Here is a 26,686-nt window from a genome sequence, read left to right as displayed (position 1 = left end):
AAAAAATTAAAATATTCCTGAATCAGATCTCTCTCTCTCCCTCTCTCTTATATACACATACACACATACATGCACACGTGTGTGCACAAACACACATATACACACACGTACACATACATACACACACATATACACATGAACACACACGACACAAATAAGCTGTAATCATAATGAGACTTCGTGCTTTCCAAAACTGTACCAGATGTTTCATTTTATCAAAATAATACATCTGAGTAGTTCTTGACTTCAGCTCCAGAGAGTAGAGCAAGTATCCTAATGAACTATACTAGCGATCTGTATCTACCAAAGAGTGAAAGTGGTTTATAAAATAAAAATATCCATTAAAAACAATTATATATTATCTCGAATTTCATGACCACAGAAGAGGGTAAGGTCAGGTACAATCGAGATGCATACCCTATGTTAGGGAGGTGAGATTTAAAATATTCATATAAAATATATGCATGATTCCACTGTATTAGTTTCTAAATGGAAAAGCTATCAGAAGTCAAACCCTTACTATGTAACTATAGATGGTTCTCTTAAGAAAGACAAGGTCTGACTAAAAGTATCACATTACTAGGTAGGAGACTCTCTGATATACAGAAATTTTAACAGGATGCAGGCCAAGGATAAAGGGAAGGAGAATAATGCAGAATCCATAAAGAGAGTTACAAAAACAGCTCAAGACTACAGCTGACCAAAGAACAAAAGGACAATAATGCTGCTTTTTAATTGATACTGATAGCATACAAGGAAAAAGAAATCAGGTCTGCCATTGATGCCCTTAATGAATTAAAATTATAAGTAGCCATTTAAAAACATGTAAAGATATATCATTAACAGATAAAGTGGTCCTTGACATTGTTGAAAGGAAAAATTGGTCAGATCAACGCATGAATTTATTCATATAACACTGTATGTGTATGCACGTGTGTGTGTGCTTATGTCTCTCTATACATACATGCATGAAGGCAGAGTGAGACATCGGTTTTGATGTTAACAGTGGTCTTTGTTAGGTTGTAGGATTTAGGGTGATTTTTCAACTGCCTTCCCATGTCATTTGAGACATTTAAAATGAACACGTACTGTTTCTAAAGAATAAAGTTATTTTAAGAGAAAGGGAGAACACAATATAGGCATAAGAAAAGGAAAGAACCCAAATTCTTAAGATACAAAGAGTTGACCTCAAAATCTTCACAGTTTAGTAGGGTGAGATGGATTTTAAACCATTATTAACCACAGTGAAATGTACTGTGGGCTATGACATTAAGTCAGTAAAAATAATAATAGAAAAAAAATAATAGAGACTCAAGGGAAGGAGTGCCTAATTCCATAAAGAATACTTGGGTATGGAAGAATTTTTAGCAAAAGTAAGGCCTTGTGGTTACAGAAAGCATTTGAGTGTGGAGAAATGATACAACACTATCAAAGCAGGGAATTTGTAGTTCACCAGGACCTTACAGGGCATGGTTCCAGAGGCAAAAATTATGAAGGATCTTTTCTGTTATGCTAGGAAATTTGGGCTTCATCTTAAAAAACAGGAGCAATTAGGGTATTCTAAATAGGGACATAACCATATCTGACAGGTCCCTAAGATATTTTCTGAAGTCACCTGATATAAATGGCTTTCGAACATTTTTGAAAGGAATACAGAGTAAGAATTTTACCTTATATGATGCCCCACAGCATGATGCTCACATACACAAACACACACACACCCTTCTGTAACAAAAAAAATTATGACATAATATTTACCCTTAGTGCAAATACTGTTCCCTGAATATGTTCTCTTCTATTCCATGTGATTATTATTATTACTCTTATTGTCCCAACCCTTGAAACTGATAAAACAACCTGGAGTCAACATAAACAAATTGCAAATTACTGACTTAGGGCAACCCCATATCCAAGATGGTAAGTGACTTTCACAAGGTTCCTCGTCAGAGGAAGTAAAAAAATCCTAGTCTCCAAATTCCAACGCCGACAATTTCCCCCATATCTGTGCTAATGTCTTCACAATTAGCTGGCCGTTCCAGTATCAACACAATGAACCAGCTTCTTCAGAATTCTGAGAATCCAGAGTAAATATAGTGATTTTTCAAAATAATTCCGTTTCACTGTTGACATGAAGATTTTTTAATCAGTTATATAAAATAGACTATAAGGATCCTAAATATAAGTCAAATAAATGGCCATCCTTAGCCTATTTCTACCCCATAAAGAGAGCACTTTAAGACAGACATGATGTCCCATGGAAATCTCAACCCTTCTCCCCAGGGCATGCTTTTCAGAAGGAAATCATTCTGATGTTCTTAAAATTTTCAGGCCACTCTTTCTATTTCTATAATGATAAAGCTGGCTTTATTCAGAGCACATCTCTACCAATTCAATACTTTGTTTGCTGCCAGTTTTTTCTCAACCTGACCAAAATCCTGCAGGTCACAGAAATTCAGGTCTGGTTCTGGAAAGAAGTATCATTGGTAATGACTAGACTGTGGATTAATAAGTGAGATTTTAAGATAAAATGAGAAATCTTGATAAATCAACTTAAAATCCTGGTATACATGGAATGTGGATTAGTTTAAACTTAGAATAAATCTCTTCAAATGTAAATATCGCAAGTCTTGCTTTTTGCTACTCACTCCTGCATTACTCTAGCACATAATTTAAACAGGATAATTAAATCTCCATACTTATCTCCGTAAGAGTATTCTTTTTTCAAATAGGATTCAAGAAAAAAATCAGGTGAAAGGTACAAGAACGTTCACTGCATTATTGTTTATAATATTCAACAACAGAAAAAAAAACACCTAGGTATTTATAAAGAGAATGAATAAATTGTTATATATTCATGAAATGTAACATTATACAATGGGTAAAATCAATAAACATGCTATATTATATATGTACATATCAGCATGAATATAGAGTAAAAATTATGTTGAGCAAAACAATAAAATTATGGGACGCATCCAAAATAGTAGCAATAATATAAAGTTAAATATGTAAAACTACCAGATTTTTTATGGATAATATATATGCAGTAAAAGTGTGTATGAGAATGTAAAACGCCAAATTCAGGGTACTTCTTTTCTCAGAGAAGGGAAGGTGAGGGATTAAAACTGGAAGGTGTGGAAAGGGAGCTTTCATTCTATCTGTAAGTTGTTTCTTAAAAAAAAAAAAAAAAAGAAAGAAAATCCTGAGGCTAAGTGATGGGTTCCCTAGTGTTTGTTATCTTATGATGTATTCTCTTTTTGTTTGTTTGAAACTTTCATAATTTTTTTTTTAAAGAGAGCATGGAACCAAGCTTCCCAGAAAGTGATGCCAACTCCGTCCCTGATCTGACATGTGGTCTTAGGTGAGTTGCTTAACCCTCTGTCCTTATTTTCTCTACTGCAAAATGAGGACAATAACCCTGTCATGCTTCATCGACTTGAAGTGGAAAACAATTAATAAAAGTCTTGGCAGAAGCGGCTACATTGTTAGATTCTGTGTCAACCCTGAAAAACAGAGAAAGACATTAATAGCTCTTAGGAAAGCATCCACAGTCTCAGATAGGAAGCCTACTTTCTCAGCAAAAGTCAGAATTTATCCAAAGTAGGAAATACTCTTTCAACACATAGAGGTGCACACAAAGATCAGAATCAGAAACACTCACAACCCCCGTGACTGTTCTCTTACCACTATCTCATGGAACATAAGAGCCAAAAACAGAGTCACTTTTTATACCAATATCTTCCTTATGACATTGACCTGAATCAAAGATGGGGTGCTGACAAGCAAGCAGGAATGGGACTATAAACTTTCACCTGATTGAGCTGTGATGTTAATGAGGCCAAGGCAATAGCTTCATCACCTCACAGTCAAATGACTTTATGTTGCCAGAGTGTTCCAAGATGAAATGGAAATTAAAGCTCAATTCCCAGCACCACACCTACTTCCCACTTCATAGCTGGCACAAAATTTAAATGGGATCAATCATACTTCCACTCTGATGTCAATTTATATAATCCCATCCACCTTGAAATCAGAATCAGTTCAGAGATGGGCATTTGAAACTAAGCCAACAAGAACTTGACTGTGACCTCAGCAATCATTTCATGGGTATGTGGGTGACCTCTCCTGCCCCAGCTGAGTGAAGCTGAAGACTCAAATGTGGAAGGAGGAGGAAAAGTCCTCTTTATCTGTTTGGTTGAGTATGAGTTGAGCATGGGGATAATTGGTCATGCCAGCCATCATTTAAGATGGACCAGATGTAGGATAAAGTCTACACTAAGAGTGGTTAAGTGATGAATTAGCATGGAAAGTGTCTTTTCAATACTGCTAAGCCACTGAAGCAACCTTCCCTTGGAGGGTTGCGTGCTTGACCTTTGGAATTTTCAGTTTTGTTCATAAATTTTCTTTATTGTTCAAGCCAATTTGAGTCAGGGTTTCTGTCACTTGCAATCAAAAACATTCTAAGGTAAAATATGTGGCTATATAATACAGGCATTTTTAACATTGACCAGCCATATCGCAAACGTGTATTGTTGCTTTAGAGATGAGAAAATGACAAGTAAATTAGAATGTCTCTCGAAAGCAGCACATCAATCACCTCTACAGTGATGGTTTTAAGACAAGGCTCTACATTCTTTGACACTCCTTCTATTGAGAGATGGAGTTTATGTACTTTCCCTTGGAATGCTGGTGGGCTTGTCACTGTCTTTACTAACAGAGTATGGCACAAGTGACACTATGTCACTTCGGAGTTAGGCCATAAATGCCAATGCAGCTCTTGTCTGATTCTCTTGGAACTTTGCTGTCTGTGTTCCCTATCTTGAGGTGCTCCCTATAAGAGCCCAGGCACTATGCTGGGAGAAGCCCAATCACATGGAGGCTCCTATTTAGGTTCTCCAGTCAACAGTTTCACCCAAGTGCAGCCCTTAGGTCATCGTGGCCCAGGTGTCAGAATGCAAGTGCAGAAGCTTGCAAGTGCAGAAGCTTGCAGAACACTCCAGTTCCCAATCAGTTAAGTAACGCCCTGACACCGCACCCCTCCCGCCCCCACCAATCTTTCCAGCTGAAGTCCCAGATATCATGGGGTGCAGATAAACCATCTTTACTTCCTCTGTCTGAGTACCTTCCTCTGTCTGATGCTTACAGAATCTGTGAGCATAAATAAAATGCTTCTGATTTTATATCAGTAAACTTGGAATAATTTGTCACCTGGTAATAAATAACCAGAACATCTACAAAGGGAAAAAAATTGTAAGAGTCTGTATCTTTAAGTATTGAAAATAAACATATAGGGACACTTGGGTGGCTCAGTCTGTTAAGCTTCTGACTCTTGACTTCTGCTCAGGTCATGATATCATGGTTCATGAGATAGAGCCCGTGTTGGGCTCTGCACTGATAACATGTAGCCTGCTTGGGATTCTCACTCACCCTTTCTCTCTTTGTCCCTCCCCTGCACACTCTCTCTCTGTCTCTTAAAAATAAATAAACTGAAAAAAATGAACATATAAAGAACAATACTTTCATAGTCTACCCTGGTTAGTACTATATCCTGTGATATCAAATCTTCTCTACAATTAATTCTGAAATAATTATAGTTAAATTAACTATAGTTAATAGTTAACTATAGCTAAACTAGCAAGCAAACAAATGCAATTAGGTGAAAGCCATTGAGATGTCTTAAAATTGGAAATTACGTTCTTTTGGATGCTGTAAAATCTTGAAAATATTAAAAAAAAAGCCCCAGTGAAACTGGCTCTATTTAAATTGTATTTCCAACTTAACAATTTATGAAAAAGGCAATATAAGAAATCAAATATCAAACTCTCCACCTGAACAGAGCTGAATAATATTTTTGACCTATACACCTTCATTGTTTCCTTTTAAATGAATTTCAAGGTTGCATCACCCATAGTAAATGAAAAGGCAACTTTACAAGTAACTGTGTTAAAAATTCTTCAGGATTTTCCTTGCTCACTGTCATACATTGAAGGCCATGGGACTTGGTGTGCAGGGAGGAGAGTAGAATTATAACATATTAATTTTTTTTCTTATTTTTGTTTTTGTTAAGAAAACACTCATGATTTGATTTCTGAATCTCCAAATAGTTTCAAGTCATTACAAAGGGTTGGGGGGGAGATGGTTTGCAGGTAGATGACTCTCAAAAGCCTAAATGCCTCAGATACTTGAGATAGTTTTATGCACAGACAGAAGAAAATTTGAGTATGGAAAGGAGGTTGACGCAGATTCCCCAGCTGAGTCTTCTTGTGAGCCCAGTTGCACTGCCTGCATTCTAGTGAGTGTTCACTGCCTTAGCAGTGAAGGCAGTTGATGGCTGCCTTTCCTTTTTCCCAAGGCAACTCCCAAGTCCCTGCATTTTACTTTGACAAGAATAGCAAGAAAGGTCCTGTTGAGAGCATACATTACACACAAAATGTCTGAAAACCAAAGCAAGTATAGACTTCTTAAAGCTTAGGACAGAAAGGAAAGCAGCTTCTGAGATATTTCCAGTACCCCACCTCCCTACCATGTAAGAGCCAGGCTGCCAGTGAAATATGTCAAGGCCACATGGCAGCATAGAGGGGCAGATGCATAATGAGGCCATCTCCAAAAAAAGAACAGTTCAGCACTTCCATGCTCCACTTTCTGATAACATGGAAGGAAATGACTCCCAAATTGCTAGAATGATAGCCAAAACAAAGCAGGAGAAGACAGTTGAGAAGACAGGGCTTTTTCCCAATAGCCAAGGTCTCTGCATTACTTCTTTAGGCTCCTGGAGGCAAGTAAGAATGAGATCTTTAATATTTCATACTATATGGAATAAAATAAAGAACTCCTGAGGTATTAAAAAAGGTACAGATGAGGTAAAATAGAGGAAGAAGATTACAGAAACAAAGCTGCCTTGGGCGGCTCCAACATGAAAAGGAAAGAGGTAATAAAAACACAAGGTAGACATTTCATTCCATTCCTATAGCTCCTTTTTTGGCTTGAAGTGAGCTATAGTTTTATAACCTAGGCTTCTCATATATTTATAGTTTATTGATAGCAACAAAATATATTAAACTATCCATGTCACCAGACTTATCTTTTCTGATCCCTTGATAAAGATAATTTTATCTTTGAGTGTTGAGTTTCTCCTCCTTCTCTGACTTCAAAGATGAGTCTGAGTTTTGTTTTGCAGAACTGGAAGCATGAGGAATTTAGGATGCAAGAAAAGGTAGACCAGAAGGAAACAAAAGACTTCGCACTTGTGGCTGAGAAAAACAACACAGTAAGCAGTAAATGTTTGAGAGAGTGACATGCTCAATAGAGTGAATTAGAAACTTGGACAAAAGGACTTCAAAAGAATCATCATAAAGTTGCTAGTTGTCTGCTCTTTGATTTTTAAATAAAAGTTGGGACTAAATTTTATTTACCTTTAATTATTGGACTCTTTATTAGATGTCATACTATGCTTAAACTGGAGTCCTAGGAGATTCATGTTAAATTAGGTGATATTTATCTCCAAAGGGGAAAGTGAATCCTAAGATTTTTAATATCCACCTTACTCCTCACTGTGGGGCCAATAAACTTATCCTAATGGTGATGATTTCAGGATCTCATCCCTATCACAGTATTTCACAAAGAGATATATGCTTTTTTAAAAAGATTATCAGACAAGCAGTGATTATAAGAAAACAATTCGTTAAGGTTAATATAGATAGGTATTTATATTTGAATAAATATACACAAGACAGAGGAAAAGAGACTACCGAATGGGGAAAAGAGGCAGGTTGCTTCAAACTATAGGAAGAGCTTTATAATCAATTTTAACTGGATCAATAAGTTGACTTGTTAGTACAAAGGAGACATATAACTCTCGTGAGAAACTCAAAGTGCATACAGTCATGATCTTATCCGTCACTGTAACATTCATAAGTGCAGTGTGACATCTTCTTAGCACAGACACTGACACTGGAAATATTAACTCCCTTTCTCTGGTGAGATAATGGTAGAATGTACTTTGATGTATTGGCATATACATATTGATTATTCTCATTTAATCGATAACGAAATGGAGGCATTCAAAACATCAAGTGATTCACCTAAGTGAGCTTTCAATTGAATTCATATCTTTTGACTTCATGCCATTTTATGTAGACTTACTAGGCTGGTTTACTGGGAGTCTAGCCAATTTTCGATGAGTGGTAAAATTTGGAGTGCAAAACTCAGTCTACTTACTCTACCGACAAGGAAGCCCCTGTGAGAGGGAAAGAATGTAGAAAGATGTAAAGTTGACTGATATACTAATCTTAGACTTTTCCTATACAAATTAGAGCAGAACAGGGCTAACCAAAAAACTGATGCGTCTAAATTGCGAGGAGCCTGAAGTAACGTAGAAGATGCAGAGATCAATGCTGAGATAAACAGGGGGGCGGCCATCTGTATGGGCATCTGTGAGTGTGCATGTCTACCTCTGTTATTTGCAGTACTGTTTACATTTGTTGCTTCAGTCTAGTGCACAAGTTATTGGACACCAGAAGTCTATGTCTGTGGTTTTACCTGCACATAGAAAATTAAAACTGAATACTGTTTTGTATCACTTTTCCTTTCAAAAAGCCACAGAAGTGCTTCTAGAGACATATCAGGTAAAAAAAAAATCCCTTAATCTTTATTAATATCAGAGAAAATTAAAAGCCTGAAGAGGTAAGTACATGAGAGTTTCTTCTTCAATGAGCTGAAAATAAAGGTGCTGCTGGAAATATGCAAATGTTTTTTAAATCTGCAGCTTTAAATTGAAATGATCAGAAGAACTACAGCAATGGGAGAGCAGCAGTACAAAAGTGAAAAGAACACTAACTGGGAATCAGGAAATATGGAACTTAGTCCCTGTTCACCCACTAGCTAGGTGTGTGAACTTAACAAAATCATCTTGGATCCCAAGCCCCTTATAGCATTTCTTAAAATATGTCCTGAGGGGCACACATTTGGCAAGATGCTTGTGAGTATTATATATATATTTGCTATATATCAGATTCTTTAAAACATTCATAAATGACCTCATCTATCTCACTAATTCATTCATTCAACAAATAGTTATGGAGTATGAGCTATAGGCCAGATAATGTTTTTGGTAGTTGGGATATAAAGTCAAAATATAGACAAGGATACTTGTCCACAAGGAGCTTACATTCTGAGGAGATACAGCCAAACAAAGTAAATGATGTATTGTACACTAGATGATGGTAGGTGTTATGGAGAAGGGGACTAGGGCATGGGAGATTGCAATTCAAAAAAAAATTTTTAATATATATATATATTTTTTTAATTTGTTTTTGAGAGACAGAGTGGGAGTGTGAGAGGGGCAGAGAGAGAAAGTGACACAGAATCCAAAGTAGGCTCCAGGCTCTGAGCTGTCAGTGCAGAGCCCATCATGGGGCTCGAACTTGGCCTCTTAACCTACTGAGCCACCCAGGTGCCCCGGAAGATAGCAATTTTAAAGAGGGTAGTCAATGGGGCATGTGGGTGGCTCAGTAGGTTAAGTGTCTGACTTCAGCTCAGGTCATGATCTCACAGTTTGTGAGTTCGAGCCCCATGTGGGGCTCCAGCACAGAGCCTGGAGCCTGCTTTGGATTCTGTGTCTCCTTCTCTCTCTGCTCCTCCCCCAGTTGTGCTCTGTCTCTCTCTGTCTCTTAAAAAATAAGGAAATGTAAATAAGAAATTTTTTAAAAAATAAAGAGGGCAGTCAAGGGTGTTGTATGTAAGTGATGAATTGCTGAAGTCTTACTTCTGAAACCAATGTTGCGCTGTATGTTAACTAATTAAAATTTAAAAGGAAATAAATAAAGACAGTAGTTAAGAAAGTCCTCACTGAGAAAGTGACATTTGGGGAAAGACTTAAAGGGACAAGTGAAGGATCCATATAAAGGGAGAGAATTTAAGGTAGAGAATTTAAGGCAAGAAAAAGTCCCAAGAAACAGCAAGAAGTCAGTGTGGGACATAGTAGAGCAAGGGAGGGAGAGAGGTAGGAAAGGAGAGTCAGCAGATTTGCTGCCAGATAACAAGGAACCTTCGAGACCATCGTAAAAATTTAGGTTTTCAGTCGGCTGAAAAAGTAGGGGCTATCAGAAGAGTTGGAGGAGAGACGTAATTTCATTTTCATGTTTAAAAGATCACTTTGGCTGCAGTGATAGAAACTGAGTGAGGCTGAGAGAGGAAACAAAAGACCAGAGGGACCTTATTGCCATAATATGAGAGTGAGAATAATAATAAGGACTTGCACAGAATGGTAACAATATAGGTGGAGGGAGCTGGTGGCACACACTTGGGAAATAGAGCCAGTGAAATTTTCTGATGGACTGAAAGTGGGGTGTGAGAAAAAGAGAAGAGTCAAATGTGACTTCAATGTTTTCTTTCCCAAAGCAACAAATAAGCTAGAATTCATTAAAAACTAAGATGGAGATGATTGTAGGAAAAGTAAGTTTTTTTTTAAGTTTATTTATTTTGAGAGAGAGACAGCATGAGCAGGGAAGGGGTAGAGAGAGGGAGAGAGAGAGTAAGAAAAGTAAGTTTTTTTTTAATTTTTAAATTATTTTTTAATGTTTTTCTTTAAATTTATTTTTGAGAAAGAGAGAGAGAGAGAATGAGTGGAGGAGGGGCAGAGAGAGAGGGAGATACAGAATCCGAAGCAGGCTCCAGGCTCTGAGCTGTCAGCACAGAGCCCAACACGGGGTTTGAACTTGTGAACCACGAGATCATGACCTGAGCTGAAGTCAGACACTTAACCGAGTCACCAGGTGCCATGGAAAAGTAAGTTTTTAAGGGCATATCAGGAACAAAGTTTGAGGTGATGAGCAGGACATATGAGTTCCAGGAAGAGTGGGGCGCCTGGGTGGCGCAGTCGGTTAAGAGTCCGACTTCAGCCAGGTCACGATCTCGCGGTCCGGGAGTTCGAGCCCCGCGTCGGGCTCTGGGCTGATGGCTCAGAGCCTGGAGCCTGTTTCCGATTCTGTGTCTCCCTCTCTCTCTGCCCCTCCCCCGTTCATGCTGTGTCTTTCTCTGTCCCAAAAATAAATAAACGTTGAAAAAAAAAATTAAAAAAAAAAAAAAAAAAGAAAAAGAGTTCCAGGAAGAGAGATGGGCTGGTGATGTAGGAACAGAGGTTGATAATTAATAGATGGTATTTAAAGCAATGAGACTGTGTTCAACAAGAGCAAAGACATCTGTAGACTAAATCCTGGGACCCTCCGACATTTGGAGGTCAGAAAGTTAATGAGGAATCAGTAATGGCAGTGGAAAAGTAGCCAGAGAGTAGAGGCAATCACAGAAAAGTGTGGTGGCCTGGAAGCAAATGATGAAAGATGGAAAAAAATGACTATGTCAAATCTATTACTAGATCAGGTAGGATGAGAACAGAGAACTGAGCACTGAGCACTGGCTCTAAACCCTATGAAAAAACCAGTTTCAGTAAAGTTATTTAGACCAAAGGCTGACTGGAGTGGATTCAGTGAAAAAAAAAAAATGGGTAGAGAAAAATTGGAGACAGCTAGTAATCTTTAAATTCCTCTTTTAAATGAGAAAAAACTGAGGGCTGATAGGGGGTGGGAGGGCAGGGAAGGTGGATGATGGGTATTGAAGAGGGCATCTTTTGGGATGAGCACTGGGTGTTGTATGGAAACCAATTTGACAATAAATTTCATATATTTAAAAAAATAAATAAAAGTACTTTGAAAAACAAAAACAAAAATAAAATAAATTCCTCTTTTATCTGTTCTTTCTGAAACATTTCCAACCTTAAGGTAGTCTTGAATTATAAAATAATTTCTCCTATACCACCAACACCTTGTACTCGTCTTTAATGTCTGTGTAATGCCAAGCATATGGATGATATGTGAAAAATCCCTCAGCTATCTGAATGTTTCCAAATACACATGCGTTTGAAATAAAACAAGTAAAATATCTGAATGAGTAACTGGATATTTCATGGGTATATCTGTATGTGTATATGGTATCAGAGTTGGCTGTCTGCAAGACAGAAATTATTCGTAGTAATTAATTATGCAGTGATTTATAGTTCCTGTTGGAAGGATACTCATGTGTTAATTCAAGAACCTTATATCTTCTTATATCTTATATCTTCATGTTTGTTAAAAATGCCAAAAATCCATAATATTCAGATCTTTCTTTGTGCTTGGTAAACTTAGACACATTAATTTACTTTGGCATAATCAATCAAGGTAACCTCACATTGACCAGAATCATGATTACAGCTGAATTGTACACATTATATACACTTCACTTAGGTCAATACATGTTAGTTAAGCAAAAACTAAATAAAAGATACAACATTTCAATATTCTGGGAATTTCACTTTCTTTTATCCTCAGGTCTAGAGTATAAATGAAACACAAAACATAAATTCACAATTTGATAACTAATCTATAACATTCTACAAGTCTAACCTAGTGGTTTTCAAATCATATTGTACAGCACAGTCACCTAGAGAGCTTGGTAAAACACAAATTGCTGACCCCATATCCAGATATGGATCATTTGAACTTATTCTTGCATGGGTAAAAGGTAAGAAGAGGTGCCGAATGACTGAGGGATAGACTGGGCTGGTCAATTGCTGATTTGCTCTCATATCTCTCTACTTTTTTCCCTTCTGCTCTATATCACAGGAATCCTTGTTCCCCAGACTGCTTGCTGCCTGCTGACTCACAGTTAAATTTGGACAATGAGGATTAAGAGCGAGGCTAAAGGAACCAGGGAGACAGAAACCAGTGTATTTGTTTTCTGATCTCTCTGCTTGTGGATATGACCGTGGCTTCCGCATGGCTCCAGTTCCCAGGGGGCAACTCTTCTGTCTGTGGTCCCAGCTTCTTCTGGACAGTCCCCATCAAGAACCAAGATTCAGCAGCATGGCCCTAGATTTTGTGCTCTGGTGACACTACATCTGACCTAGGTCCTTTCAGCACCTGGCCTAGCATCAGCTTCTTGATACTGCTAAACTCAGTGTGGCTAAGTCGATCCCTGCTTAATTTCTCCCATTTCTTTCATGTCTATCACCAATGCTCCACAGCAAATTCCTCAAATGTGTTTTCCTGACTGTGCTTGGACTGATGTGGTTACTAAGGATTTAGTAATATATGTATATTTTTTATTTTAGCAAACCACAGCCTAGGCTAGCATAACATGTCAAATTCAGACATGATCCTGTGTCTATCTGACCCTGTGTGCAGGCCAATCCTTTCTTGCATTTCCTGACCTCATACTTAAAGTTTATAGACAGTAAAAATATAAAAGATATCTTGGGAGGAGGGAGAAAGGTACTGGGGGAAGGGTCTTATGGTATTTTTTGTCACCCATGGCTGAACCTTAGTTGACAGAATAAAACACTAGCCTTTGATGTCACTGTTTTGTAACGTTGAAGGGCCATCCTAATGTTCAGAACAAGTATATATCATACACATACAATATATATAATCATATCATATATATAAATATAATATATATTAATGTAAATCATTCAGAGGAGATCTAGAATTATTATATGTGGAGAAAAAGTTACTCATTTAGAAATTTACTTTAAAACTTGGGAAATATTTAACCTGTATCAGAAAGTCCCTTTGCTAAAGGGAAAAACTCAGATTGTCGGAAGACATTTAATGGGGTGTGTACATGAGTGTGAGTGTGTGTATTTGTGTGTGTGTGCAACTGCATGTCTGTGTGTGTTTGTTAATGTCTTTTAAGATATCTGCCAGATTTCATTTCTTATTTTATAAGTTCAGGTTATTTCCAGAGCCTGCTGAGGTCTGGTTAGCCAGGATCAGCATGGGTGCTAGTCCGAGGGTAGAGGGCTCTGAAAAGCAGGGGCCAGAAACCCCCACTATAGCTTGTTCTGAGAGAGTCAAGGCAGCACGTTTAGACTTGTGAAAGTGGTGAGCCATGTTACAAGTGTCAACACACGTGGGCTCCAATTTTAAGTATACAAACAGTAAGTAGATATTTACTTAGATAAAGGTGATATTTAAATGCACCTTATTTTGTTTATGGAGCATTGCCCATCTCTGAGGCACACATAGTTGATGCTGTCACTATTGATTCTATCACACACTTTCTGGACTGCAACCACAGCTCATACTAGAATTACCGACTGAAGGAAATAGCCATTTAAGTAGCCTTAATTTTCATTAATACACAGAGCAAATGCGGTGCAATTTTTCTCTCTGATATATGCACGATATTCCAAGAACTGATGTATCTGCTGCTCCTCAGTGATTTTATCCATTTGTAACACAAGGTATGTGTTAGTATGTGTGCCAGCCACTGTTCTCCCACATTCCATGGCATTGAACCATGTGGGAAGTCCAACAGTGTGATCAGCTACAAAATCTTGGCAAGACCTAGGACTGATTTCTTCCAGAGCATAGTATGTGTTATAAATGCTGTAACTAGTTGTCTGTTTCTTAGCAATAGTCTGATATATCCATTTGTAAGTTTATATTACGTAAAGTACAATTATGAACGATACCTTGGTAGCTCTGTTTTGTTTTGTTTGTTTTCCATTTCTTAGAGAAACAGAATCCAATAATTTTACTCAGGGAACTATTACCATATATTTGTTCTAGAAAAAGTATCTTGATTTACTAGAGAGTTCTATCTTATCTTTGAAAAACCTTGCTGAACTTTCAATGGCTGTATGACAATGTTTTCAAAAGACAAGTTATTAGATATGAAGAGTCACGTGATCCATTTTCTGGCCTAACAAAAGTAGATTTTAGATACTCAGCATTTTATTCACAGTTAAGCTTTCTTTTTCATCTGCTTCTGGGAAATCCTTTCATGTGTAGGTTTTCTTATCCTAATGGAGTCCTGTTACTTTTTATATATTTCACATTATTTTGAGTTTTAACATTATAATTTTCTTTCTGATTTTATTCTTAACTGACCCAGTTTTGCTCCATTGATCTATTTTTTATTTATTTTATTTTTTAGTATTATATTTATTTTTAAGAGAGAGAGAGAATGGGGGAGGGGCAGAGAGAGAGAGAGGGAGACAGAGGATCTGAAGCAGGCTCTGTGCTGACAGCAGCAAAACCTATATGGGTCTTGAACTCATGAACTGTGAGATCATGACCTGAGCAGAAGCTAGATGCTTATCTGACTGAGCCACCCAGGTGCCCCCCACTTTTTAAAGTTTATTTATTTATTTTTGAGAGAGTGAGGGAGAGAGAGAAAGTGTGGGAGGAGCAGAGAGAGAGAATCCCGAACATGCTTCAGCGCACAGAGCCTGATGTAGGTCTCAAACTCATGAACCATGAGACCTGAGCTGAAATCAAGAGTTGGAGGCTTAACCCACCGAGCCACCCAGGCACCCCACCCACTAATTTATTTTTTAAAGGAGAGATAAGATAAATCAAAATAATAAAAAATGTAAAATGTTAACTGAAAATGTAAGTTCAAAGCACACGAAAATATTTTGGTCTAAATAAATTGCAGCCTGTTAACTAAATCTTAGCTCAGCAAAAGTAAACCTCAGAGTGCTTGACACTCATGCACAGATTTTAAATGTTATAGTTAAAGAATTACATTTTCATAATTATGTTAAAAGAATTTGACAGCATATCAGGGAAAACCATGACTGATATGATTTTTACAGTTAGTAAAGTGCTTGTGAACAAAATCTCTTTTCAAGCCTTTTCCCTCTGAAACTACCAAAGGAGCCTGGAGACCTGACAGACAGTGGTGGAGCAGCAGACCTAAACTACACTTTGGCCTCCTTCCAAACCTTCGATACTCAGAGCACCAATCTTAAACAGTCACGGGTGACCTTTTATTGAATTTCTTCAGGTGTTATATGGGCTGTAGCCAGGCATGGCAGATTTCTTTTTCTAAAACCCAGAATACTACTTTTTTCCTCCTGAGTAATGTTCTCTGTATCATATGGGAGGCATAATCTTCTGCTCTCTCTGGGTCCCTCAAGGGCTTTCTGGCTAGTTCTAGGGGTTTGACCGTTGCAACCTTTTGTAGAGCCTCTATGCAGTGTCCAGAGCCGATCCTTAGCCCCTTGCAACTGTCCTATACTTTCCACATGTCTTTACAATTTTCATGTCTCTTGGAAAATGAAACTAAAGAGAAATAAAGGAGAAAACCCCTCTTCCTTGATTCTGTTGCTTTCAGCTTATTTTTTCATTCTTTGTAGTCACTACCGACCTTCCTAGGAGGATAGCTTTCGCTCTGGTTGTCCACTTGTACAATACGAGTTCTCTTCTTAAATGCCTTAGATGTGGTTCTACTCCGTTTTTATGTAAATGGTCCCATGCAATGTCATCAATGCTCATAACCACCAAATCCAACAGCTTCTCTTTAATCCCTCTTTTTTCTTCATCAACACATTTGTTATTCTTGTTTACCTTATCCTGTATAAAATCTTTCTCATTTAACTACAGTGATGCTTGAAGCCCCTCAATCTTGAACAATTTCTCCATATTTTGTGGGTTCTTTAATCCTTCTTTTCTTGTACTTAATGGATAGTCTCCTATCATATATGTGTATTTCTCACATCGGTTGAAATAGATTTATTCATTCAATCCCAATATCACAAAAGACATCCCTTAAGGTAAAAAAAAAATCCTTTGGAAGAAAGGGAATTTTTTTAAAAACATGTAGAATAATGTAAAATTCAACCATTTAATTCATAAATCATAAAATAAATGGGGTTAATGAATGGATAGCACATCCAAAATGGATTAGTAAGTGAAAGTAATGGTTTATAGGATTAACTCATCCTTTTAACACTGACAGAAATTATCCTTAATTTTACTGTGAAAGAAAAATAATAGATTATATGGATTATGGGTACGATTCAGCATGGTAATTCTTTTCCTCCTTTACAAACAGCCTAACCTCTATTTACACTGTTAATAAAGCTTTATAGTTTCTTTCTTGAATGGAGTATAACTCAAATGATGCTTTGAGTTACAACTTTTCTGCATAAGGAACAACCCTACATATGTCAGTATAGTGCATAGATCAGATTTGGACTTTTGTTATGGAAAACAACCAAAGTCATATCACAAAATTCTGTGCCAAATCTGTGACAGGTTGTCTCAAAAGTATGTTGACATAATAGAAAACAAAATATCAGGAAACATTCACTATGTTAAGACAACTGCCTAGCTAATGAAATATAATTGGTTTGATGCAAAAGTCCACCATGTTTTCAAAGAAGAAATATATTTACAAGTTTCAAATATATTTAGTTATATTTATTTAGTATACTACACGAGGTCTTATGTTTTCAAACTTTTTAAACTTCTGTTCCCATGAAGAGTTTAAATGACTTGAATGTAGGGATTTTTTTTTTTTGAATTTAGTGTCTCAGACAATAATTTACTCATGACTTGTACATATTTCAACAATGACTTATACATATTTTTAAGGTGACATAATTATTTTATGTATAGTATTGAAGCCCCTTATAGACTTTGCCAACAACCTACTTTTAAATATATTTTAAGTAATGAGGACATATCATTGGTTCACAAATATTATTATCAATTAAAAATAACCTAAAGTGTTTATTAAAACACAGATTATAGGGAAAACTCAATAGTTCTGTAGAGAGACTTGGGAATTTGCATTGCCAACAGGTTCCTAGGTGATGTTGATTCTGCTGGTTCTGTGATCACACTTCGAAAGAACTGATAGAAATAGAAAATAAGTTATAAGAATTCTGGGAATTCCAGGGGTGCTTGGGTAGTTCAGTAGGTTAACCTTCTGACTCTTGATTTCAGCTCAGGTCATGATCTCACGGTTCTGGGATCAAATCCCAAGTCAGGCTCTATGCTGACAGTGCGGAGCCTGCCTGGGATTCCCTCTCTTTCTTTCTCTCTCCCTGTCCCTCACTTGTGCTCTCTTGTGCTCTCTCAAAATAAATAAACAAACATTTAAAAAAAAGAATTCTGAGAATTCCAAATTTAGATAACTTGTATAAAAATTATCTACCCACATCCAAGTTAAAATAAGCCATTTTTCATTAATTACTAATGCAAAATAGTTTTGTTTATATTACTAACTTTAAGTAATTAAATTTAGAATTCACAAGAATGCTGGCTGCCAAAAAGTTTCCCTGCATTTAATTTCATTTTGGTATAAAAATAATATTTTATGTGAAATAAAATAATATAAAAACTGCAGGTGAAATTTTTAACTATCCACACTTGACTTGCATATGCCATTGTAATATTTTGATGCAAGATTCACTGGGTTATGAAAAGTCCTAAACACTCTGCCACCAACGGTATTTTAGATAAAGTATCAGAATACAGAGCAGTGAAAAAATTGCCAGTGATTTGATAATAGACTTTCATTATAGCTTTTGGTTAAAAATACAATATGTTCTACTTTATTAAAACCTAGTTTCTTATCATTGTAAATATCTCAATATTACCACACATTTATATCACTTATTGATGAACTCCAACTACATTTTTGATTCTCTGGCTTTGAATTGCTCAAATGTTGTGTGCTTACTTTTGTGGGGAAAAGAACTGAAGAATTGAATAATAAAAAACATGCTGAAGTGTAAGATACATTTCTATAGGCTTGGATGCTTAACAGTTTCACATAAAAAATGCAATAATCCTATTCAATAAATTAGTTCCTTAGTTCATATCACTTTTTGTTACTTGTATAACTTGTATTCTATCTGATTTTCTCCTTGTATATGTGTGATATATCTGATATAGATTATAAATCAAAAAGTTAATTATTCATTAAACCCTTTTACATGGTTAAGAATTATACAAACTTTTTAGTAGACTCAATTGAGATTCTTAACTATAAGTTCCTTATTTTAGATTTTTGGTATCTTCCAGTGGCACTAAAATTAATGTCCTAGCATGAGCAGCAGGACATCAAGAGTGCAATCAAGGCAGTGAGGCAGGTGACGGTCATGCCACCTTGGCAATCAGTCTTTTTGATTCAGATAATCTCAAAGTTGCTCTCCCATCCTTACCCCATGTGTCTTTCCCTCATTGACCTCTTTGTTTGACCTGTCCTGAAAATTTATAATCAAGAAATTATTATTGTTGCTTTCTAAAGCTGGTGTACTTACAATCAGGAGGCATCTTTTCCATAAATATTGTGTAATATTCTTTTAGAAGTTCAAAATTTTCCTGATTAATACTTTCCTGCAAGGAGACATCTCCAAACCTAAAATAGAACAAAGAAAACAGTTATGGGTTATAAAGATGCTCCTGAAAGTAACATTTTTTAACCTTTTATTTTTAAATAGATGCCAGACTAAAACCACCTCCTCCTTTTGTTTAGAATTAAACATATCCCCAGTATTCTGCCATTAACTCATGTTAAAATCTAGGCACTCTTCTGGATTTCCTCTCTTTTCTCCACCCCATCCAGTATTCATTGATCTTTTCACATCTCTGGCAGTCTTTCCTTCTTTTTCCTTAACACTGTAATTGTATAGTAGACATTTAATTACATCCACTCTAGACTGGGTATACAGTTCCCAAATACCCCAATGCTATGTCTTCAATCTCCTTCCCTTCCAGTCTCTCCTTTACATCAAGGTCAGATCATTCATTCATTCGACAGATATTTGTTTAACTTTGACTATATGCCGAGAGCTGCATGTGCAATAAACACAACGTTGGAGAAGTGAGTCTAATACCTGTTCTTCATATCAGCTCACTAAACTTCACCGCCTCTTCTCTCCCTATAAGGACAAAGTCCAACCCCCTTAGTTTAGCATCTAACTTCTCCACCAAACCTTCCAAAAACCCTCATAGGAATGTAGTTACACTTTTCTCCCTCATCAGCAGAATTTTGATACCTTTGGAACTCTCCACATGTTATTCTCCCTCTAACTAGAATTTTTTTTATCTTCCTTGTCTGTTTGATCAATTCATCCTTCAGGCTTTAGGCTCATGTATTCCATGAAACCTTCCTCATGTATTTCCCTCCCATCTGTGAATCACTTTCTTTCCTCCACTATTCCTGCCCCTTCCACATCTTTGCTTATTGCATGAGTCAAACTGTAATGTATTACTTGTTGACCTGGCTTCCTTACTGGATGGTAAGTTCTTTTCGGACAGGGATCATATCCATTTTTCTTGTCACATTGCATGCTCCCTGTGTCCCTTAGCTTGGCAGAGTAGTGCCTGGTACAAGGTCAATGCTCAATATCTATGCTGAGTTAAGGTTGGAGAATAAGAATATAGATGAAGGAAAATCTATAGGAGAGCTTCTCTTAAACACTGAAATACACTCTTCTAACTTTTTCATACATTATAATCAACTGGTATTAAAAAAATATCATCCTTGCTGGAGAAATACTATTGTTATGGACTTAATGTTTGTGTCTTCCCCCCAAAAATCATATTTTGAAGCCCCTAAACTCCAGTAGCTGTGTTTGGAAATGGAGATTCTAAGGAAGTAATTAAAGTCAAATGAGGTGGGGGCCCTAATCTAACAGGATTGGTGTGTCCTTGCAAAGAGAGACACCTGTGAGCTCACCGTCTCTCTCTGTGCACACAAAAGAGATCAAGGGAGCACACAGAGAGAAAGTTAGAGAGACTTCTCACCAGAAGCCAAGTTGGCTAGAAACTTGATCTTGGAATTCTCAGCCTCTGGAATGAGGCTATACATTTGAGATATACATTTGATATACAAATGAGATATACAAATGAGATATACATTTCTGTTGTGTAAGCTGCCCAGTCTGAAGGATTTTGTTGTGTAGGCCAGAGTAATTAGTACTTATTTAATTAAGAATGGATACACATAACATACAAGTTGGCAATGGGTAAATAGTTCGTAAAGTATTGAACCTGGATTACATAGCATACCTAACTTGTAGATGTTGCCTGGTAAAGCTCAAAATTCAGAATCAGAGAAATAAGACTCAGAGAACAGAGACAGAGTGATTTACTTAAATCAGTGATTGATTGATGTCTAAGTGTCAGCCTTCCCTCTTCAAGTTTTTCTATACTTTGTCATTTGTCTCCTTTTCAAGTCTTATGTGTTTTTACAGCTTCCAGATATGAAAAAAGTGTGTGTGTGCGTGGTGCACGTGTGTGCACACACACACATAAAATATGCAAGATCGATAAGAGAGAAGAAAGGGAAGGGACATTTTATTTTTTGATGTTTATTTTTGAGAGACAGGGAGAGAGAGAGCGAGCAAGAGCGAGCACAAGTGGGGGAGGGACAGAGAAAGAGGGAAACACAGAATCCAAAGCACGGTCCAGGCTGTAAGCTGTCAGCACACAGCCGGATGTGGAGCTCGAACTCACGAACCGTGAGATCATGACCTGAACCAAAGTTGGATGCTTAACCAACTGAGCCACATGGGCGCCACAAAGAAGGTAAGGCCTTTTTAAAATAAAGTAACTAACAACTGAGATAGTCACAGTGACATAAATGATGCAAATTAACCGAATGTAGAGGGCTTGAAAATACAATGCTAACTATTCCTTGAAAGTCTGTGCATGGGACTTCCACATCTCTCAAGATGACATTCACAGGTCTTAACTTACTAATTCAAACCGCAAACACTCTGTAGTTTAGTGTACCAAAGAAGAGATAATTAATTTAGAGTGCTCTATTGTTTTTCCCACCCAAATTGTGTAATTTATGTTCATAAATATCATTCATCTCAACCACTGAACTTGCTGTGAGGCACATATATACCAATGACTGGAATATAATCTGACTTCAGGTACTTATTTGCAAAAGTGCTCAATTATCAAAGAAAACTTGTACAACACAGTGAATACAAATATATTCTGATTTATGCATAGTATAAGAAAAGAGATTAATGGCTTCTGTACAGTTTGAAATTAAACATGAAATACAAAGATGCCACCTAATTTTGTAACTGACAAGTGAGAATTATGAAAACCTATGATGTTCAGGATACCTTTTGGATAAGAGGGAGAGAAGGAAAAATCATCGGAAAATAATAGATAAAAACTGGCACCTTGACTATCATTGAAAAATTCAGGAGTACTATAAATGCAGTGGCATTTTTAATTTAGTAAAAGACATTGGAAAGGTTTAACACTTGCATATCAAGTCATGGCCAAGAATATGCTAGGCACTTTTAAACTGATACCTATGGGGGAAGGAGCCATTTGGAGAGTGAATTATGGATAAGAAAGCATTTTAAATATGGAAGACTATCAAATTCTCCAGAAGTTCTGCCTGTAGGGGAACCTCTCCAGCCAGGCCTCATAGCCAAGATGGTGACTTCTTTCTCTAAAATCTTTTAAAAATGGGCGCCTGGGTGGCACAGTCGGTTAAGCGTCCGACTTCAGCCAGGTCACGATCTCGCGGTCCGGGAGTTCGAGCCCCGCGTCAGGCTCTGGGCTGATGGCTCAGAGCCTGGAGCCTGTTTCCGATTCTGTGTCTCCCTCTCTCTCTCTGCCCCTCCCCCGTTCATGCTCTGTCTCTCTCTGTCCCAAAAATAAACGTTGAAAAAAAAATTAAAAAAAAATGTGTTCTATGAACTTTAACTCGTATCCACATTTTCAATAATCTCTACATGTGAATCATGTAATATGCAAAAGTAATTCCTATGCTTTCTCACAAAAGTGTTTTTGACACTAACTCATGGCACTATGTATAATCATCTGTTGTTTGACTAAGCAATTTATTATGAAAAGATGTGCTAACCTTGCCCAATAACAGCTATTTTAGTAAACAAAACAAAAGGGAATAATAGACTGTGTTTCAGGTCCAGAAAAGTTTGACAAAATTAGCTGAGTTTACATTGTTGAAATACATATGAACATAAAACTTCTTTTTTTTTAAACATTTATTTATTTATTTATTTATTTATTTGGAGAGACAGAGTATGCAAGGAGGACAAGGGCAGAGAGAGAGAAAGAGAGACAGAGAGAGAGAATCCCAAGCAGACTCTGCATTGTCAGCACAGGAGCCCAACACAGGGCTCAATCACACAAACCCGCGAGATCATGACCTGATTCCAAATCAAGAGTTGGTCGTCTAACCAAGGAGCCACCTAGGCACCCAAAACACAAAAACTTTTTTTTTAAATGTTTATTTTTGAAGGAGAATGAGAAATAGTGTGAGTGTGGGAGAGGCAGAGAAAGAGGGAGACACAAAATCTGAAGCAGGCTCCAGGCTCTGAGCTGTCAGCACAGAACCTCACATGGGGCTCGAACTCACGAGCCGTGAGATCATGACCTGAGTCGAAGTCATATGCTCAATCGACTGAGCCACCCAGGTACCCCCAATCCCCCAAACGTAAAACTTCTAAAACTGGATACACACACTGTACTTGGAAACATGAAGAAAGTTAATCCCTGTAAATAATTTGGTATTGGCCTCAATATTTTCCTCATTCCTTTGCCACATTTAAATTTGATGTGGGCCAGGGATCCTTAAATGTGAATATTTGTCCTTGCTATCTCAAATAACTTGGTAGTGATAAAAAGGGAGAACGTTTGCCATGAGTCTTTCTGAGTTCTGTGTTCTGTGCACAGAAGCGTATGGAATTGCTCAACATACCCATACCAATTAAAAAACATGTGTAGTACTGATCTTACACTTGAAGCTTACCTCTCAGCAAGAGTTTGTTGCTCATTGATTCCAACATTAAAAAGTACTGGATACACATGAAGCAATTGCCCTTCTTTAATCTGCAGGGGCAGGGCCTCAAACATTCTCGCTGGAAGCTTCACCTCTACCACATAATGTTCACTAAAGAAAGCGGAGGGCAAAGAGAAGGAGCATTGTTCATTTCATTCAGTTTTATTGGAAAGAAACAATAAAACAGTTGGAACATAGAACTGATTTAGGTTTCTGGCTGCTATCTCCCTATTTTCTGTTATTAATTCATTCAACGATCATTTCATTCACTTCACTATTAAATTACTTGGCATAAAGAGTTATTTTCATTTTTTATTTTTCTCCATTACTTTGAGATCCTTTAGGAAAGGAAGAATGTTTAGTTCATTTGTACACCAGGGCCATGTGCATAAGAGACTCAATATTTATCTTCTTGATTTAATTATTTTTAAAACCCAGTCAGTCTCAAGAATAAGGAAAGTAATTTAATGATGGATTTTTCAATATAGTGAAACTAATAAGCCCAATCACTTAAGGCATTACTTAGCATGGCTTGATTATTATTATTATTGATGAACCTCCCTCTTTGCGATGGCTTGATGGGAATGTAACTGTTTCATTATTTAAAATGTAACCTTTGGGGGTTCCTGATCAGTTTTGCAACATTAGCACATCACAGGAGTGGTTTTTCACTGGAAATTTCCATTAAAAATTACCCCTACTGTTTGGTGTGGAAAATTTAAATTAGGATTCACAGAATATGGTCAACAAGAATAGCTGCTTGTACATTTTTAAACTTGACATCTTCTGATGCAGTGTGAATTGAGTATTAAAATATAGAGAGTTTTGTTCAGAGTTTATGAAAATCCATGTGTTTCTGGAGCTATATATAGTGCTGGGATAGCAATACATGTATTGGGAAAAGAAGCACAGGACAACTAGTGAGTCTCTTTGTGAGGATATTTTTAGTTTTCTAAAATATAACAATACTGACATGTACTCTGGATGATTGACCCTGTGCTTCAAACCAGAGAACCAGGACATACCCCCAATCTGGCAAGCAGGGATGTTAGCACTAGCCGCAGATGAATGGCCACATTATTATTTTTTTTTTAAATTTTTAAAATTTATTTTTTTTTAATGTTTATTTATTTTTGAGACACAGAGAGACAGAGCATGAACGGGGGAGGGTCAGAGAGAGAGAGGGAGACACAGAATCCAAAACAGGCTCCAGGCTCTGAGCTGTCCGCACAGAGCCTGACGCGGGGCTCGAACTCACAGACTGTGAGATCATGACCTGAGCCGAAGTCGGACGCTTAACCGACTGAGCCATCCAGGCACCCCTATTTTTCTTTTTAAAAATGCTCTCAGTGCCCTTTACAATAGCCTGGCTAACAGAGGGCTGATGTTTATTTATTTCAGAATACGAGAAGTATTAATGAGTGAGTCCATGTGTAAAGGTACACTGAAGGTGAAACATTATATAGTATTTTATGATAACTTTTTGTCAGCTTGAATCAAATATAACTGACATAAACTCATGCATTGTAAGTGCAGAATTCAGAGTTTTAGCAAATTTTTAGAGTTGTGCAGTCCTGACTATAATCCAGTTTCAGAACATTTCCATCACCTTAAACAAATCTCTCCCTTGAATGCGAATGACCATTTGCATTCAAACCCCAATCCCACTGTCAGCCCCAGGAAACCACTGATCTATTTCCTGTCTCTGCAGATTTTACTTTTTTACATATTTCATATAAACAGAATTATGTAATATATAGTCTTTTGTGTCTAGCATTTTCATTTAGCATAATGACTTTGAAGTTATTATGTCGTAGCATGTATCAGCAGATTATTCCTTTTTATTCCTTTTTATAGCATGCTATTGTATAGATATACCACATTTTGTCAATGTACTCACAAGTTGACGGATACTTGGATTACTTCATGATTTGGACTATTATGAATAATGCTGTTATCAACATTCGTGCATTAGCTGTTGTGTGGACATATGGTTTCATTTTCTCTTTGGTATATACCTAAAAGTCATATAGTAATTTTACGTTCAACTTTTTAAGAAACTGCCAAACTGTTTCCAAAGTGGCAGCACAACTTTATATGCCCACCAGCAATGTATGAGGGTTCCAGGTTTCTCACATCCTTGTGAACACTTGTCTGATTTTTGATTATGATGGTTTCCACTATGATGAAGCGGTATCCACTTGGGGCTTTAATTTGCATTCTCCTAATGACTAATGATATTGAATATGTTTCCATATGCATATAAACCACTCACATATCTTACCTGGCAAAAAATCTATTCAAACTGTTTGCCCATTTTTAAATTAGGATTTTTTCTCATAATTATTGAGTTGTAAGAATCTTTATACATTCTGGATGCAAGTCTTTTATCAGATATATGATTTGTATATATTGTCTCCCAATCTGTGGCTTGTCTTTTCATTTACTTAGTGATATTTTTGATCCTTAAAAGTTTATAATTTTGATTAAATTATATCTACCAAATTGTTTATTTTATGAATCTACAATTTGGGGTCCTATCTAAGAACTCTTTCCTGAACCCAACTTAGAAATATTTTCTCAAATAGTTTTACAAATAGTTTTAGCTCCTACATTTAGACCTATGATCCATTATAACTTTTGTGTGTGACGTAAATTGGGTTCTAAATTATTTTTTCTGCATATGGATAACCAATTGTCACAGCACATTTTTTGAAAAGACTCCCCATTCTCCATTGAATGGTTTTGGCACTTCTGTCAAAAATCAATTGAACAGTTTACATCTGGGCTCTAAATTCTGTTCCATTGATCTAGATGTGTATACTTATTCCAGTACCACAAAGTCTTGATTATTGTGGTTTCATATTAAGTCTTGAAATCAGAAAGTGTAAGTCTTCTTTTGTCCTTCTTTTGCAAAATTGTTTTTGGAATTTTGGTTCCTTTGCATTTCCATACAAATTTTAGGTTTAGCTTGCCAATTTCTGCACAAAAGACTACTGGGATTTAGACAGCAATTGGACTGAATCTATAGATCAATTTGTGGAGAATTGCCATCGAAACAATACTGAGT

The 26,686-nt window shown here is 36.8% G+C and overlaps 1 protein-coding gene across 1 annotated transcript in view; it reads right to left on the bottom strand.

Annotated features, from left to right (window-relative positions):
• INPP4B (inositol polyphosphate-4-phosphatase type II B) overlaps positions 1-26,686 on the bottom strand; it is a 399,964-nt gene that overhangs the window by 54,274 nt on the left and 319,004 nt on the right. The window contains 2 exon segments of the mRNA XM_043568210.1: positions 19,097-19,194; positions 23,587-23,727. Coding sequence (XP_043424145.1) covers positions 19,097-19,194; positions 23,587-23,727 — 239 coding nt within the window.

Source organism: Prionailurus bengalensis, chromosome B1 (assembly GCF_016509475.1).
Source record: "Prionailurus bengalensis isolate Pbe53 chromosome B1, Fcat_Pben_1.1_paternal_pri, whole genome shotgun sequence".
Classification (NCBI taxonomy): Eukaryota; Metazoa; Chordata; class Mammalia; order Carnivora; family Felidae; genus Prionailurus; species Prionailurus bengalensis.
Note: the sequence above shows the minus strand (reverse complement) of the source record. Positions and strands in the feature narration are given on the sequence as shown.